The sequence below is a fragment of the Micrasema longulum genome, unplaced genomic scaffold (genome assembly GCF_059751315.1).
Source record: "Micrasema longulum isolate JH-2025_06_02 unplaced genomic scaffold, ASM5975131v1 h1tg000248l, whole genome shotgun sequence".
In the NCBI taxonomy this organism is placed as follows: Eukaryota; Metazoa; Arthropoda; class Insecta; order Trichoptera; family Brachycentridae; genus Micrasema; species Micrasema longulum.
Genome location: NW_028277453.1, coordinates 1,730,936 through 1,749,707, shown reverse-complemented (window position 1 = coordinate 1,749,707; position 18,772 = coordinate 1,730,936). Strand labels below are relative to the sequence as shown.

The 18,772-nt window shown below is 31.3% G+C and overlaps 1 protein-coding gene across 1 annotated transcript in view; it reads left to right on the top strand.

Annotated features, from left to right (window-relative positions):
* cv-c (RhoGTPase activating protein) overlaps positions 1–18,772 on the top strand; it is a 706,457-nt gene that overhangs the window by 186,406 nt on the left and 501,279 nt on the right. The window contains exon 3 of the mRNA XM_088223710.1: positions 2,985–3,243. Coding sequence (XP_088079836.1) covers positions 3,145–3,243 — 99 coding nt within the window. The 5' untranslated portion in view covers positions 2,985–3,144. The remainder of the gene's footprint in view (positions 1–2,984; positions 3,244–18,772) is intronic.

The window sequence follows — 18,772 nt, the reverse complement described above, 5'->3', positions numbered from 1 at the left end:
TATCCTGGATCCGTGTAAACGCGTGATTATGATAACCATGCGTTGTGTCCCGGTCTCGTGTTTTCACGTGGTTTACCAGCAGCAAAAAAGTACTAATAAAAGTCAATAAAATGCGCTTTTTTTAGACAGCTGGTAAACCACGTGAAAACACTGGACCGGGTCACAACGCATGGTTATATAATCATGTGTTTACACGGCTTCGGGATACAAAGTGTTAAGTACATAGACATATTCTAATAATCTATGATTTTATACAAAATTTGAAACAAAAATTAGCTGAAAATCTACACTATAACTATGAAGAGAGGAGAGGAGATAAGAAGAAAAGAAGAAGAAGAACAACATAAAAATAGGAAAAGCAATATTTGTATAGTATAAATTACCTGAAGTCAATATTAGTACTCAATTGGAAAAAGGCATATTTCAATTTATTGCAACATAGAGGGAAAACATTTTTGAGAAGACAATATGGAAGTCTACGCATTTACAGGGCTTATGACCTATCTTTGGCTGTTTTAAGTGGCCACTTTACACACTGTGTAACATTCACCATTCTGCCCATGTTTGAACACCCACGATTCCTCAACTCTTCCATCTGTTGAGTTTGGTGAAGGAATAATTTACTTACACCTTTCCGGGATTCGAACCCAGTACCTAAAGCATTGTTAGCGAAAGCGTTTATCACTATACTACGATGCGAACTTATATCCACTAATTTTTTTAATTATTTAAAAAAAAATAAAGTAGCCACCGAGTCGAAAACATTAGTCCGGGAGTTAGGTTCTGATTCACATACAGAACTGAATAATTCATTCGACTGAACACAGATAATTGAAATTATTAAAAAAACTACAACAAACCATCACGCCGTTTCCCCGTAAGGGTGGAACGTCACATCACTCTATCCTTGCATACAGATCTCGCTTCCTCTACATTCATACATCTTCTCATGCACGCGCGCCGATTATTCCGACTTTTGACATGTCTATCTTCAAGTATTTGTTTGATTTTGTAATGACATATCTTTCTCGGTCGTCCTCCATTTCTGCATCCATCAACATTCGCATTGTAAATATTTTTAGCCGTTCTTTCCCTGTCTTTATGCTCTACATGTCCAAACCAGCGCTGAGCTCCTTTCTTGATTTTGGCGATCGTGCCTATCTCAGCCTTACTTAACTTACGGATCTCGAAATAAATAAAATAAAAACGCAAATTCTTTTCATGAGTAACTGTCACTTAGGTGTCCATGCTATCACTATGTATAGTTATAAAAACACATTTCACTTACAATATAAATCAATTATCCCTCGATTTGCATATTTCCCTTCGGATCCTAAGTTGCCCGCCGACAAAAGTGCTATGCAAATGGCTGTGCACTTTGCCTTGTGCAGTTCTTTCTCAAGCAAAAAATAATAACAATGAAGGAACAATCGTTATGCATCGAAACACGTGCCGACATTATAATGCAAATTGCATCTTAGCCATGAGGATACCATGGACCATAAGGCGTCGGAGTTCATTAAGAATGACGAGCTTCGAAAGACAAACTCGGTAATATATTTTTGAATGAAAACCTTTTTGAGTGCACTGCGTGCATATGTACGTTTGCTTGGCAGTGAATAAGTCTGATCCGTCACGCTCCAAAGTGAAACGATCATTCGTCTAAACTCAGAGAAGCCGAGCAAAGAAAGCGGACACAATATTTAGCGTATCATCATCATTCCTTTTCCGCACGTAACGGTGCATAGAGCACTGCATTGGTACACCAATTGCAGTGTATCTTAATAATTTTTTGTTACATGAAAGTAAGATGATCAGTCTCACGCTTCAGGTACCAGTCCAAGAACTATGAAATATTCTTGTGTAAAAACACCTTTTCGAAAATCGCACTTTTCCCTCTTTACACTTAGAAGCTAAACTTTTGGGAATAAGACAAATATATTGTTTTCAATGTTTAAAAATATATTAATAAACCAAAATTTATTTACTAGAAATTCAAGTAGATCAAGTCTAAGAAGGAATCGTGTGTTAGAAATACCACATTGTAAAACGAGGCTATCACAGAGTTTCGTATATTTTTAAGAAACTTTGAATTACAATTTAATGCTCTAACTTTTACCGTGCGCAAGAAAACATTTTTGTATCCGATTTCCCGTAGGGCTGAAGTTCCTCATTGGTACATATGTACTTCATATATACCACTCCTCATCAATTTGCTTTCCACTATCTACTTGTTTGTTCATATTTCTTCTATTTTAATAGTAGGATATTTATTATTTATATAGTTTAAAACGTCCTCGCTATATTTCAGTATAATTAAGCGAATTCTTATTATTGGATGGCAGGTTCTAATATTATCATATACATTTTTTTATAGTTTCTATTTATAATTATTTAACATGTACATCTGTTTGTATTCAAAATAAATAAAATAAAAAATAAAAAAAATTCATGCTTCGGTAGTTAATAAACTTTGATTTCATTTGTTTTCAATAACAATTATGTTTTTATGGAAAAAAACAAAACCAAAATTAAGGTAAAAGTAAATAATGTGCTAGAAGTAGTAAAAATAATTTTTAAAAAAACAGTAAAGTGATTAAAAAAAACACTTTAAAAAGGTAAAATTAAAAGACATAAAATAAAAGTTTGTTAAAAAACAACATCAAAAGCGGTAAAAAAATTACAGTAATAGAAGTCATATTAAAATACATGTTAATTTATTTATTTATATTTGACTTGTTCCTGATTCCATACATACCACACATCTGAACATCCATAATACATGTTCTATATAATATCTTATGAAATGGTTATATTTTTTTATTATCATATTATTATTAATATACGTATTCACCATAAACTTCTTTTTTTAAAAACATTTTTACTAATAAGCTAGCACGGATGTCAAATTGCTGACAGTTAGCGAAAACGATGATGTTGTTGACGTTTTGAGCACACACTAATTTTGATTATTTTGTTTTCAGATTCCAGAAATACAGCAACAATGAGCCGCTTACTGCAGACAAATCCAGCAAGTCCCAATATTTTATCCTTTAGCTTCAGATATATTAACTTTAAAATAACCAAAACGTTACATGAAGTAATATGGCTATTTTAGTTTAAAAAGGATAAAGCTTGTATAAAATGGAGACCTTTGAAGTAAAAACAGTTGGCCTGGAGGAGATGAGTATCCTTGGAACAGATCCCTATAAGGAAATAGAAATGTACCTGGATAAAGTTAATGTAAGTAATTATTTCATTGAAAATAACCCGTTTTACTTGTATAAATAACTGTTACAAAGTAATGAATAACACGTTTTTGATTTTCTTTATTTAGTTGAAATTTATTTTTTTATGTTTTCGTATTAACTAAAAAGGTAAGTAAAAAAAACTGTATTTATAGGTTATTATATAAATACATCCGTTCTATTTTGGAACCTTAAAAGTATTAATTTGTAGAAATCCATACTGAAATTTGGTAAGGTATCCAAAATAAAACACTTTAATTGGATTTTATTCTACTTTTTTTAAAATTTGTGTGACGCGTTTCGTCTTGTTAGGACATTATCAAACTAACTAACATAATATTTACAAATTTTCCTTATATACTAATAATAATTGCTGTTTAATTATAATAATACTCAGAGTCCCGATACAGACATCTACTGAAGAAATATTTCACAAATTACAACTTATGACACCAAAACAATTATACGCTAAAACAATACTCACTTACTGATTAAAAAACTACTCTTACTCAAATGAAAGACATAACCCCTACAATACATCACATACAAATAATATAATCACTAGATCCTCAACACAAAGACAACTTAAACAAAGACAAACTAATATCACTATCGGACAAAGGGATTTTGAGTATTATTCAATTAAAATCTATAATCTACCTCTACAATCTATTAAAACAATTAGTAACGAGAAAATGTTTAAAAAGGCTATAAAAAATTGATAGTGGAGCTAGCTAGAAGTAAAATGAATTGTTTCATTCGCCAAAACCAATATTGAATCAACTGCTCCACAAGTGTATATCTTATGTTAGGTTTTTGTTATTTTCATTGTGCGTTTTGTAATATAAATAATATAGATGTACATACCTAACCAAACCTAACCTAACATATACCTAGCTTTTAAACCTGCAAATATTTTGTTAATTATCTCTGTTTATTAAATTATTCTACTTTGTTTATTCTCAAATGTAAAAACATTTCAAAAAAGTATATTGTTAATTGTCTTCGGCACGGGTAACCCCAGTGAGGTCACATTATTTTTATTATTAATTATAGTTTTTAAGAGAAAAATATAAATAAACAAAAGAATAAATATAGGTGCATAATAATGCTAATACATAGTTTATGAGGATATTTAAAAAGTACTAAGGATTTTTATACAGACCAAGAAAAGTAACGTAATTAAATCATTAAGAATATACCAAGTTAATTTAATTAGGTACGTTATGGGTAAATTGGTAAAAGCCTTTCATTATTTAAAATATTTGTCGGGGTGCAGCCTTAAAATTGATTAAATAATTAGATAATATACTGATTTCATTCACAAAAGTTTATTTAAAAAAAAAGTTGAAACTCTGCATTACTGTAGAATTATCATATATCAGAAGGCGCGAAGAATCATGTTTGTATAAATTGCACTGTGTCCAAAAATGGGTCGCGTAATGTTATCAGACTGCGAAAAATTTATTATCATAACACAAATATAAGATAATTTGGTGTATTGTTATGTTATGTTTTACTACAACAAATATTTTACCGTCTAAACTATAAAAAAAGCAAGTTCTTTTGTTAGGCAAACGTAAAAAAAAAAAATCAATAATCATTTAGTAGTAAGTAAATTAATACCGTTTAATATTATACTAAGGTTTTTAAGAGAAAGCCAGATAAAAAAATCGATCACTCTGGCAATACTAACAAAATGTCCACCTTGTTTTATTGAACAATCTGACAGACAGTAAAATAATCAAATGTTTAAATTATGTTATTTGTGCATTCGCTACTTACACATGAAATGTGATCTAACACTGTTCCTTTTTAATCCCATCAGTATTTTGAGACTTGCAAACGATACAACACGGCAAAGTTGAATTCAAATCGGCAATTGCGTACTAAGCGACGTCAACAGAGTAACTAATGGCCAAAACGTAAAACTACTCATTTATGAATAGTTAAGTCGGCTTCAGTGTATATAATAATGTAGTGCCTAAGTATGGATACCTTACCAAACCATAAATGTAGTTAATACTGTGAGTTCCTTTTTTAAACTTTTCATTTACAGCACGCCTACAATTTTCATAATTATAAATTAATTAAAATGATTAACATTTGATGACAAGTAATCAATGATCAATACCTGTATTTTGTAAAATTAAGCAATTCGTTACTTACATTATCACTAATTTGACTTAATCTCGACGTTTCATTTTTTTCCTATTTTCCCTTTTCACCTCTTACTTGTACTTTGTACTTGAAGATTTAAATAAATAAATTATATATTCCGTAACAAATATATAAATCCATCGCAATTAAGTTGATAACTTTAAAAACTTAAATTAATAACTTTGAAATTTAAAACAATGTCTTATTTTAGAAATCATTTACGGTACTTTGTTTATTAAATTTCAGATTTTGTAATGATTCTGGATTCTATATTTTACCACCAGCTTTTGATCTTGCAATCGAAAGTATAATAAAATCATTTGCATGTTTAAATTAAGCTTCTACGTTAGCATTGACATTCAAGTAAATATTTATAGAAACTGTGTACAGCACATAAGAAAGCTGTATTTTTGCGCTGAGTCACGTTGTGAGGTATAATTAAATAGAGATGATGCTTCATAGAACGATCGATTTAAATTATGTTCTGAAAATGAGCGTTGCCGCGTCACACTGTAATAAAATTGCCGAGCGAATTGCTTAAGCTAGGGTTTCCTAGGACAGCGGTGCCCGTATCTTAACGGCCGTAGTGAACGGTGATGCGGTGGACAGCCGTCGTAACGTCGACTAGAGAGTGGTTTCCTAGGGAAACGGTGTTAAATGGTGTTGATAACACCGTTTTCCTAGGAAACCACACTCTAGTCACCGTTACGACAGCTGTCCACCGCATCACCGTTCACCACGGCCGTTAAAATACGGGCACCGCTGTCCTAGGAAACTCTAGCTTTAGTAGAGTAAAAAAGACTAACTGCATATGTATATGCCAGTTTACTGTGAATTCAAAGCTGTATGTCGCGCCCTTTTACGCATTTACTGACCGCTGATAATTTGTTTCCTTTCCTATTACTTCTCCAATTAAAATTCCTTAATACATATTATTGTGAATCGAAATTTTTTCTTAATTGAACGTAGTTATGCAAAAAGCAGCCAGTCCACAATGTTAAAAAAATGAGATATTTTTTTAGAGTTTATTTAATTTTAGAAGTTAAATTTAGAGTTTTCGGGTGCAGTAAGGTCAATCCTATGTTTTGCTAAAAACAGCCAGACCGCTGTCACACAAAAAATTGTATGAATTACCTTCTGAAAATGGTGTCGATCACAAAAACGGCATTTCTCAATTTCCAAGAAACACCTAAGAAAATCTTACTGTACTTTAAAAATCATTAAAACTGGTCAAATACATAATTAAATTCTTATTTGTGATAAAAAAAAAATACCGTATTCATTATTTATCATTTGTTATAGTCAAAAACATTCCAACTGTTGTGTAGATTCGATTATTCTCTTTTTTCACAAAAGTGCTATTATCTCATTTTCACTTTTCTATGGCTGGCTGCTTTCTGCATAACTACGTTCAATTGTAAAATATTTATAACTGCTCCGGTGTGTGAAGAAATCGTAATATTGTACCTGTACCTATACCGTAATATTTAATATTAGTACTCCGTATTAAAATATTTTAGTATAAGTATGACTATCATCATCAAATCCTTCTACACACCTGATGGTGCATAAGGCACAGCATAAGTAAAGTGAATGCAGCTTATCTCGATAATCTATTAAAGGAAAGCGAGGTGATCAGTCTTTCGCTTCAGGTGTCAGCAATGGCAAAGAAATATTGCAGTGTAAAACCATACTCTAAATTAATATTTTATGTCGATCCTTTCAGGAATCAAACCCAAGGTTTTAAGCCTGGTAGGCGAACGCGTCAACTACTAGGCGGACTTTTCTCCGCTCGAATAACTTTTTCTTTTTAGTTGAGAATAACCAGCGGGTGGAAAATTCTCTAGGATTCTAGTTGTACGTCACATATAGAAGTGCATTCTTCATCCGCCTGGAGACGGTTATGTAAGGGTCATGGTTCATTGATCGATTACACAAACACGTGTAATCATTTCACCTGAAATAGAGCAACGACCAATAAAATATATGATTTTCTATTGAACACAATACATTATATTCTGCTAGACTTACAGTTTTGCTCACAAAACGTCCATATTAATAAGAGCAACGTCATGCAGTACATTTACGCCATTGAAACATAAAGAACAAAGGAACGTGGTCTATAAAGAGACTATCAGGCGTGGTATCGCCCAGTCAGCTCAACAAGTTAGCCCAAACTAGTCAGCCTGACAAGTGAGCTCAATCTAGTTAACCCAGCTGTGCAGCATTTTAGTTCCAGCACGTCGTCCAAGTGCACTGAGTTCAACATCTATTCGCAGTTACTCTCGCGCTCCACAACATATCTTTATTCGCCATGTTTACACACTCATCAAACATCCCCTTGTGCCTTCTATCAACCTCCAACTGGGATAGTAGCTCTTACAACGCTCAAAAACCTCATTCTTACAGATATATATGGCAAAAATGACGTAAAATGCAAAATTTATATCGTGTTAATTCTTCATAGGAAATTCGCCTTGAGATACTTTATGTTTTTATTTTTTAGTCCAAATAAAATTAATCAAATTAAACAGCCTTTTCCGTTTTTTGCAGTACAGCATGGATGATCTTTCTATAGCCATGTCGTTCAGTTCCTTGAATGTTGTAATTTCAGCCTTGTTCTCACCTTAGGCGATCTAATGTACGTTATTGATAAAGCGTCTAGGTATTTTTTTATTGATTGATCACATTCCAATCAATCGGGTTCCTATGAACTCTTCGTTTCGAGACGATAGAACTTTTTGTTCATTTTAGACAGCATCAATTTGTAGTCTTAAAAACGGCATGGCTTTTTTTTACCTTTACAAGATTAATGGTTCATCCCATTAATTTTTGTATGATCGATGACATGCCAAAATGTTGATGATGTAGTATTTCTGCAAAGTTAATTTGAATTCGATATACATAATCTTATTTAGAACATTTCATTATTTAAGCCTTGTTTTCTTCATTTTATTCATGTAATATTTTTTGATTGATTAAGCAAATGTGTTTTTTTATAAAAATTGTATCTGCTACGATGTTTTTTCTAAAGCAAAATTCACTAAAAATAAAATTTTAAATATCGTTCTGCGTTTTCGAAAAAATCTTATCTTTCGAGTGTATTTTTATATTTAAATTTTATTCCGGCAATATTATTCAGTGCCAAAAGGTCATGAAATTCGACAATGATTGATGATACATGATTGTAATTTTAAATTATGCATTAGAAATTTATTCTACGAAAAAAAATCTTAAAAGATATGCACATAATATGTATCTGGTTTTGAAATATATTTTTTTCCTTTTAAAAAATAACAATCTACTTTTTTTTCATTATGTCTATAAAAAAAGATGCGTTATTCTATTTTTAAACTAGATAAAATAATCTCTCTTCAGACCGAACTTCACTAGACCAGAGACATAATATTTTTGTTGTCGTAATGGGCGGTAAATATCATTTGGCTATAAAAATATCATCATCGTCAAACCCTAATCTGTAACTGATGATGCATAGAGCACTGCATTGCAAATATACATAATCTAAATCGTGTGTTGTAGGAAGATGATAAGTCTTACGATTCGAGTACCTACACTCTGGGGCAGCGAAATATTGCAGTTTATATCCACCTTATACAAGTTTCGATTTGACCCTCCTAGGAATCGAACCCAGGACCTCAAGCATGGTAGGTAAACACTCCAATCACTACAGTACGATACGAATTTTTCTTCACTTTTCCCTTTTAAATAATCTTCTGATTCCTCTTCTTCTTCTTCATTGTTTAAGAGATCGTAAGGTCTGTGTTACAGAAAAATAATTGTTCTTCTTAGAGTCCAACATTAATTTGTCGCGCCCGCCACAGGCCTCGCACTATGGCCATGTGTGGCGTTTTTATACGTTTTCGTATGTTTGAAATTTCGCGCCCGCTGTCGCCACCGCCCTAGGCCCGCACTCTGGACGCGCCCTAAGTATTATTGGAATACGGAATGGGTGTCGTTTGTCCAGTAATGGAACAGTGTCATTTTGCACTTCCACAGCATTCGTCATGATGAGTCTCACACATTTCTTTTTTATTCTGACCTTGCTACCCATACGCCTATGTTTATTTCTCCATATTACATTCCTCAAACACAGTTGATGCTTTATCGGTCTTCAGTGTACAAATTGCTATGACTCGAGATTTCTACTCCCAGATATATGTAACTTATGACCTTTCCCACTCGTTTATATAATAACCTGCTAACAACACCTTAAAGGTTGTCTGGATATTGTGAGACTTTTTGTTTTGCTGACTGATATTGACATGTAAAGATTTTGTGATAGGTAAAATTTATGCAGCATTCTTTTTAGATCATCTATAGGTTCAGCTATTATAGCTGCATCATCTGCATAGCATATCATATAATTAGTTTTATTGCCTATTTTGTAACCTAGTCCCAAGCTAGTCGCCTCTTCTATAATTTGAATAATCATTATAAGTATGGGTACTCGCTCCCACTTCTTTATGGGTGCAAATCTTGGAACCTGACCAAAGCTTAAAACACCAAACTTCTGAGTTTTGAGCGTAAGTTCTTGAGAAGAATACTAGGTATAAGGTGGTTCGATTTTATAACTAACATTAAAGTCTGAGAATGGACGCAGCGACCTCCTATAACGAGCGTCTTGATGATGCGGTGGTGGACCTGGCTTGGGCACGTACTGCGCATGCTTTAGGAGAACCTAAACCCAAGTTGCCTCTTCTTTAAACCTGCGGGCTCACGCTGTCCTGGAAGGCCGTCGATGACGATCTTTCGACTTTATTCGGCGGAACTAAAGGGCGGTGGTTCACGTGGGAAGAGGTAAAATATTACTAAAACTTAAACTTATATTTCTGGTCTGATCTGGTTGGCCACCCCTGCTTCACACGATACAGATGCAACAATAAAGAGCGTTGTTGTTCTTCGTATCAAAAGGTTATCATATTAATTAGTGTCAATGTACATTCGTTGTCAATAAACAAAGAATCCTTCAGGAATCAAACGGCTCAAATGATACTCATGATAATTCATACATTGTGTATAATGTTTGAATAATTTATATAGCGCCATTTTTGTGAAAATCACCTCAAGGGCGCTGTACAATAAATAAATATCCCAACACGTCTTGCTGCTACAGAGCGCATGAACGGTTGGGATTTTAGTTCCTCGTCTCCAATTATGATGTAGTACAATTATGATTTATATGAGCTAGATAACAGAACGTCTTGCAGCTACAGAGCGCATGGACAATAAGAAATCTAGCCCCTATTTACAATGTACATATGTATGTAAGGAAAGAACTATTTAAAGAAAATATAAAGAGTTTAGTAAAATATTAACATCAACATGTTTCAACAAAGATGAAGAGCATTTTAAAGAAGGCTAAATGCGATCTCTCAGACGAATGTGTGGTAAAACCCTTTACGATAGATCCACAAATGTCAAGATCCGTCCATTATGTAAGGCTGAGATAAGCACTATCGATAAAATCAAGAAACGAGCTCTGCGTTGGTTTGGACATGAAGAGCGAATGGACAGTGAATTTACGATGTTTTTTTATGGATGCAGAAAAAAAGAAAGACCGAGAAAGATATGGCATGACCAAATCCAACAAATATATGAAGATGGACATGTCAAAAGTCTGAGTAATCGGCGCGCGCGCACGAAATGAGTTATGAATGTAGAGGAATCGAGATCTGTAGTATTTAAAAAATATATATTTTGATCAAATTCTTTCCTCTTAACGATCTATTTTTCTTGTCATTGAAATTAAGGGAATGCAAAAATAATATTAACTCACATTTATTATATTTTATAAACGTATTCATAAACGATATTATCCATGGCTTTATCCCACCGAGTTTCTCCAGGGTATGCTTGGTTACAGCAGTTTGAAGACTAGAAGGAATGTGTATTTGACAGCGCACTTCTTTCGATTGTTGCGCGGTATTATTGACAACCCTGAAATTATGCGGAGCATTAGCTTTTATGTTCCTGATAATTACCTTAGACAGCGTCAACATAGACTGTTTCACTTTCCAATATACAGGACCAACCTGCCAATGGTTATGCCTGTTGGAAGGGCTATCTCTATGTTGAACAATATCACTTTGGACATTGACATTTTTCACGTCGCTGAGGGAGTTTTTCGTTACAAGATTCTCTTACTTTTTTAACATATTATTCTTTGGATATTATGTATGCTAATGTGTTTTTTTATATATACCTAATTTTACCTAATTATTTCTATATGTATGAATTAAGATATTTTATTTTCTAATGTACATATATATGAATAAATAAATGATAAATAAAAAATAAATGATAAATATTAAGTAAGGCTCGCAAATGCTGAATAGTTAGAAGTTTACAATTTTTTTTTATTTTTTATATATTTTTTTAAGCTTTGTTGGTCACTTATAAACAAATGTTAACCGATGAAATGTTTCACAATTCTTTTTACAACCGAAAGGTTTTTTTACGCTTTCGCCACACAAGCAGGCATTTTGGTTACGATTCTAAACGTCAAAACTGGCTGGCGATCGTAGAACGACTAAATACGCATTGAGCATGACTGAGCGTTTGGGCTTGAGTTATGTGTCATTTTTTTGAGGGCTCAGGGCATGTATATGTGTATTAATATATCAATAAAACCAAATAACTAATTAAAGCATTGGAAGCATGTTGTTTCCAAATACCTTATATTCTAATTTTGAAGCAGAAAACTTTCGTGGTAAATACATGAGTTAAAAAATATGTTAAAATTACATACTTCGTACTAATTATTTTTATAATATCGTTTTATGGTACACATAATTACACTTTCTAATAGACCAGTGAAGATTCCATATTATATATTTTTAATTAAAAAAAAAATAGTATCTAATATTACTATTAAATACAATTTTTATGTAAATTTAACACAAATATTTACATTAAGATTTCCCATTCCGCAAAAAAAAAAAAATATTTGTTAATAATACGGAGTGACGTCTTACAATAATTAGTTTAATTCGAGTATTACATGCTAAAGTTATTAATCAACTCTTTTTGTTTTTTTTAGTTCAATATGGGAAAAAAAACATAACTTAAAGTAGTTTGAAAATTAAAATCAAAGTTAAAAAGTTGTGTTAAAAGTATCCAGTTAGTATTTACATAATTGGAAATAATATCAATAATGAAAAAAACTTACTAAAAGTTATTAAAAAGTAAGAATTTATATAAATAGGAATAAAAACATTCTTGAGTGCAAAAAAAAAATTGGAAGGAAAAATATGTAAAAACATTTAAGAATTTAAAGAGAAGAAGGTGAATGGCAACAATAAAATAAATAAAAGACAATCAATTAAAGTTAATTTAAAAAACGACTAAAAAAATAATAAAATAATTCGGTAAGAAAAGCAATTTATTATTTTTAAAAGCAATTCTAAAAATAACAATTTAATATAAAAACTTGTTAAGAGTAATAAAAGAAAAAAAAAACACTGTTTCAAGTAATCTTTAAAATTTGAAAATTACTAATGATTTATCTTGTAAACAGTAAATTAACTAAGCTAAAAGTTTAATTCTATCTCATGTAAGTACACTAGTTTGTATATTAAGGATTAATGAACTCCTATAAAAACAACAAATAAACCACATACAGTTAGAACTTGGGAGGTCTTAATTATTATTAATAACCGTTAGTCTAAACATGACGAAAAGTAATTAATCTTCATCCTTCACACATGCAACATTAAAATAATTTGTGCACTCTAAATAACCGCTATAATTCATATTCATTTCTGGTATTCTGATTTTTTATTGGATAGATAAAACAAAGTTTCACAATTTAAAAAAAAAACACTCAGTACCGGTTGCATAAATAAAAAATAATGTGCATATTGCGTTTTTGTCAAAACGTGCGAATTTGGTTGGTTTATTACACTACTTAACACTTAAAAAAAAAAAAGTTTTATTTATTTTAACAAATAAGTAACATACATAATTGTATTTTTGTTCCCGCAAAGCCGAAGCTTGTGTGCGGGTTACATTACATTTTTTTTTTATTTATAAAAGGTAAGTTCATAGTTTAATAAAAAATAAATTATAAAATATATTTATGTGCACACTTATGTTTCACTTACTGTTTTTAAAAAGTTTTTGACAATTTTTTTTAATGAATTTAGGTTTTTTTCCTCACGATTTTTAAGTGGTATTAAATTATACAGTTTTGGTACTACACTCCCCATTGTTCTATCTTCATAGTAGTTCTTCTGTCATGGCACCGTCAGCTGCTGTGCTGATACTTGTCGGGTCACGGGTTACTTTGGATTTAAAACTGCAATCGAGGAAATGATCTGTCATTATCTTATACTGACACTGTTTGTTGATCGGAAAAACGTTAACATAATCAAAAAATATTTTATTGTTGTCTTTTGCCTCAATCTTTATTTTTACAGGTACGATAGTTTTTAAAATTTGCACTTGTTTCAATTCAGTCGAATTATTTAGGTTTTCATGTCTAATAAATTTAAACCCAGTCAGTGAGGAATTCACTTCAATCTTTTTTCAATTCAGTGATCATATCAGCACAAATATGCTAAAGCTACCAGATTACTGAGAGCTTCTTCGGGCAGCTTTTCTTGTTCGGCAACAAGCAGTTTTTCCGTGTATGTGGGCACCGCCAATTCGCAACTTGTATGGGCTAAAATAATAAAACGTAGTGTTGTGTTAGAAATTCGATTGCGTTGATAGAAAATATAAATACCTTACTATATTTTGAGTGTTTTTAGATTTTTGAAGACGTCCCTGGATTTAACTATGTAAAGTTTTTTCATCTTATTCATTTGAACGATGAATACACAGTATGCAATATGATCACTGAACAGAGTTCAGCATGTTTCAACAGAGACTAACCTAACCTAACCTAACCTAACCTAACCTAACCAGCCAACGACACGTCAAAAGCCCTTTAAAAGCCTAAACATAAAAAAGTTTTGAACTTATTCAATATTTCACAAACGTCAACAGACAAAACGTAAGATAAAAGTGATAAATATAATATATGTACATTATCATTATCAGAGTCCAAATAAGAATTAGTTTATGTGTGCCTATTTCAAGATTCAAAATAAAAAAATAATTTAGAACGGCGTTACAAAACTACGTAATACCTTAGAATTAATTATCATGTTTATATGAATTTTTTCTCATGAAATCATTGCTAGCTATCCAAAAACACGTTTCTCTCCCTAGTAAAATAGCTAGCAGCCATTCTAAAGATTTATAAAATATACCTCATTTATTTATTTAACACTTACTAATACTACTACTATCACGCCATTTCCCCGTAGGGGTAGGCAGAGAGAATGCACAGCCACACTCGTCTATCCTGGCATATATTCCTATCTTCTTTCACATTCATACATCTTGTTATACATGCCCTTCGGTTCTGTCTGCTTTTGACATGACCAGACTTAAGATTTTGATTTATCTGATCATGCCACATCTTCCTTGGTCGTCCTCGTCTTACGTTACCGTTCATTTTCGCCATATATACTTGTTTTACCATTCTTTCGTCGTCCATTCGTTCTACGTGACCAAACCATCTCAGAGACCCTTTCTTAATGTTATCAATTATACTTGACTCAGATTTACACTCTCGCCTGATTTCATTATTTGTAACCCTGTCATACATTGATTCCCACACAATCGTCTAAGAGATCGCATTTCAACCACGTTCACTCAGCTTTCATCCATCCTTTGCCTGTTCCATTTTTCACTTCCATACATAAATGTTGGGACTAAAACTCCGTCATGCACTGCCAGTTTAGCGTTGATTGACATATTTATTTAACACTTTATATACATATTTTATTAATGTTATTAAATAAATTTATTGTATGAAATTAATATATATATTTAATAACAGGGAATCATTATAAAATTAATGAATAGAAAATGAAAACGGAGTGTTCTATGTTTATGATAGTCCCCATTTAACATGGCTCAGCCTGTTCAAAGATGGATATTTTATCTTTTAGAGCATGAGTAGTTCTATACTAATTTAACGAAGACAAATAAAAAAAACTAAAACTACTTTATTATAAATTCTTAGCTTATTAAATGTAAGAAATTAAAAATCGTTTTTATACAAATATAAAGTATATATATGTGCTAAGAATACACGTTACTTAAACATAAATAATAAAGTAAAATATACTTAATAAAAAATAAATATAAAGCAATGAAATACATAAAAATATAAATAATATGTGTACCAATTATATAAAGTACTACGTTTTTTGATCTACATATATTTTTCAAAAAAATCTCTCACTACACTCTATTTATATATGCAGTTATTTTTATTTTTAAATTTGTTTTACATTTCGAGTCTTTTATATTTGGCAATAAATCATTAAATATTTTTGGAGCGATAACATTATATTGCTTTTTACCAAAGGCGGTTGATACAAATGGGACAATACAGTTAATTTGTGTTGCTCAACGAGTGTTTATATTTTGTTGGGTTCTTTTGACCTCACTTAATTTATCATAAAATTTAAGTAGTAGGCATCTCACAAACAATTGTCTTACATCCAATATCTTTAACTCAGCGAATAGATCTACCGTTAAATAAAGATCTCCATAAAAAAAACAAGGGAACTTGCTAAAGTGAAAGACCATAAATACATATGGATCAAAGATTGCCGTATTTATGAACGAAAAAATGATACATCCCCGCCTATTCTAATAAAAGCAGAATCGGACCTTAATAAAATGTTGCACTGACTTAAATGTCAAAGTTCTCTCTTTGTACTCTTATTTCTATTGTCTTTTTTTGGTACAATTATTTCACACCTAATATCACTTTACAATCATTTTTACACAATACCACACAAATACACACAAACTCACCTCTACACTTACTAACATACAAATACACATAAACACACCCTTTTATTGTACCACAATTTAACATGTTTACTTTTTATTTAGAAATTTCGCTGGTCTGTCTTTAAACCGTATATTTTTTATGTTGTTATATCATTATCGACTGTTTGTTTCTGTAAAATAAATAAATAAATACCTCGAGAGTTTTTTGAGAATGATATTCATGATCCATTTTTGTGCTATTTTCACTGGTCCAAGAACTAAACGAATTGTATATGTATTATACAATATATATCCATATGAGGGCGGGCATATTGCCTTGGCAATTTCTTCCTACCTACCCAAACTGTTCAGTTTGAGAAAATTATAAAAACATGGACACATTGAATCTTACGATTTTGTACAAAAATTAAAAACAAAGATTAACAAAATAAAAATACATAAACAAAAAAAAACACTATACTATGAAGAGAGAAGAGAGGATGGGAAGGAAAGAAAAATGATAAAGGAACAATTGAAATATTAAGATAGTGTCATTTCAATCTTGACTTAAATGTAAATAAAGAAGGCGTTAGAGACCCCTTTAGACATTAGTGGGTAGATTATTCCACAATCGAGCGGCTACTACCTTGAAAGAGGAGGCAAGAAAATAGAGCGATAGAAGGGTATTAAAAGGGTTCTTTCGTTACTAGAACGAAGATAGAATCTGTAACCAGCATTTCATCGGCGCAAAATCTAAATATCTGGAAATATACCGCAGTCAAATCATCAAATCACAATGACAGGAAAGTCACATCACACTGCCTTATTTATCTTTATGTTATTGTTTCTCAGTGACTCATCAGATCGGGGTTAGAGGGTTATGTACGTTGAGTCACGAATAGATTTGACTCGTGATGTGACGTAAATGGCGCATACAATTATCTGTTATCTCTCGAATTTCACAGGGATCAATTGGACATATGAAGTTGGAGAAAATTAGTACTAATTCCATGCAACACTGTAGTTTTAATCAGTCCGTGTCCATGCGGATAAATAATACAGTTCTGTATAGTAAAATAAATAAAATAACTTTGTTTTTAACCACTAATTTTTATTTTTCACCGACCGGTTTCAAAGCAAACAAGCTTCTTTGTCAAGGTTTACGTAACTAATTAGTTACGTAAATGTAAACCATTAAAAACAAAGTTGTTTTATTTATTTTATTATAATGAATAACCACAAAGTAAGTGCTTCAAATATAAACTTTATAATACATTTCTGTGTTTGAAATAGAATCAGAATCGATTAATACTCTCAGCTGAAAATCCTAAAAAAAGAAATCGAGTGGAGACTCGAGTCCATCTTAAAGTACCATGTTCGATTCCCGACAGGGTTAACGGGAAACATTTTAAAGTTGATTCACTGCAGTATTTCACTAATGGATTTACGTTCGAAATGTAAGACTTATCACCTTACCTTTTTTTTTTTTAATATTAAAAAAAAAAAAAAAATTCAAAAAGAAAATTAAAAGTCCTGCTGAATTGTAAGCATACAACTCCACAGCAGGTTCTTATAAATAAAAATATATTTATACATACTAAAAAAATAAATAGCATAAAATAAGACCAGTATACATATTTAATAACAGGGAATCTATATAAAACTAGTGAATGCAAACGGAGTGTTCTCTGATTAGGATATTTATTTATTTATTTTATTTTATTTGGGATTTTAACAGCTATTACATAAAAAAAATAATTAGAAAAATCTTAACAATACTAAAGCCAATTGAAAAAATCCACTGTAAATATAATGACAAATAATAAAAGAAGTTTAGTAATTGTATTTGTGTGACGTTTGTATTCATGTGTATGTGAATGTGTGTATGCGTGAATGAATGAGGGAGAGGATACATGTGCGTGTGGGAATGAATGAGGGAGAGGGTGCGTGTGTGTGGGTGCGTAAGTATGAAAAAAATATTTGCCTAAAACTTGTAAATTGTATTAAAAATGGTACAATGAAGAGCTCAGTAAAAAGTTAGAAACCTTTTTATTAAAATTCAAATGACGAAATGATATAAATTGTTTTTTTTTTTAGTATGTTAAATTATTGCTTCAATTGTTTCATACTTAATCTACATTTATAATATTTTTATTTGAAAAACATAACATTATACCATACTCGTATTTTATGTTTTATTCTATTATTTAAAATTAAAACTATCATTCATTAAAAAAACTTTTTTCCATTGGTCATAATTTAAGTATACATCTCACTCCTGTAGTTAACACACTAATCTTAATATGAAAACATATGATCGAAATAAGCTGCATTATTGTACGAATGCTGTGTTCTATGCACCACTGGGTGCGAAAAGGGTGATGCTTTTGATTAATCTAAACTATTCCAATCACAACAATAGGGGAAGATTTTTTATATGTATCTAGGTATATTATAGCATTAAATATTAGCTTAAAAAAATAAATCAATTTAATCAGGCGAGAGTG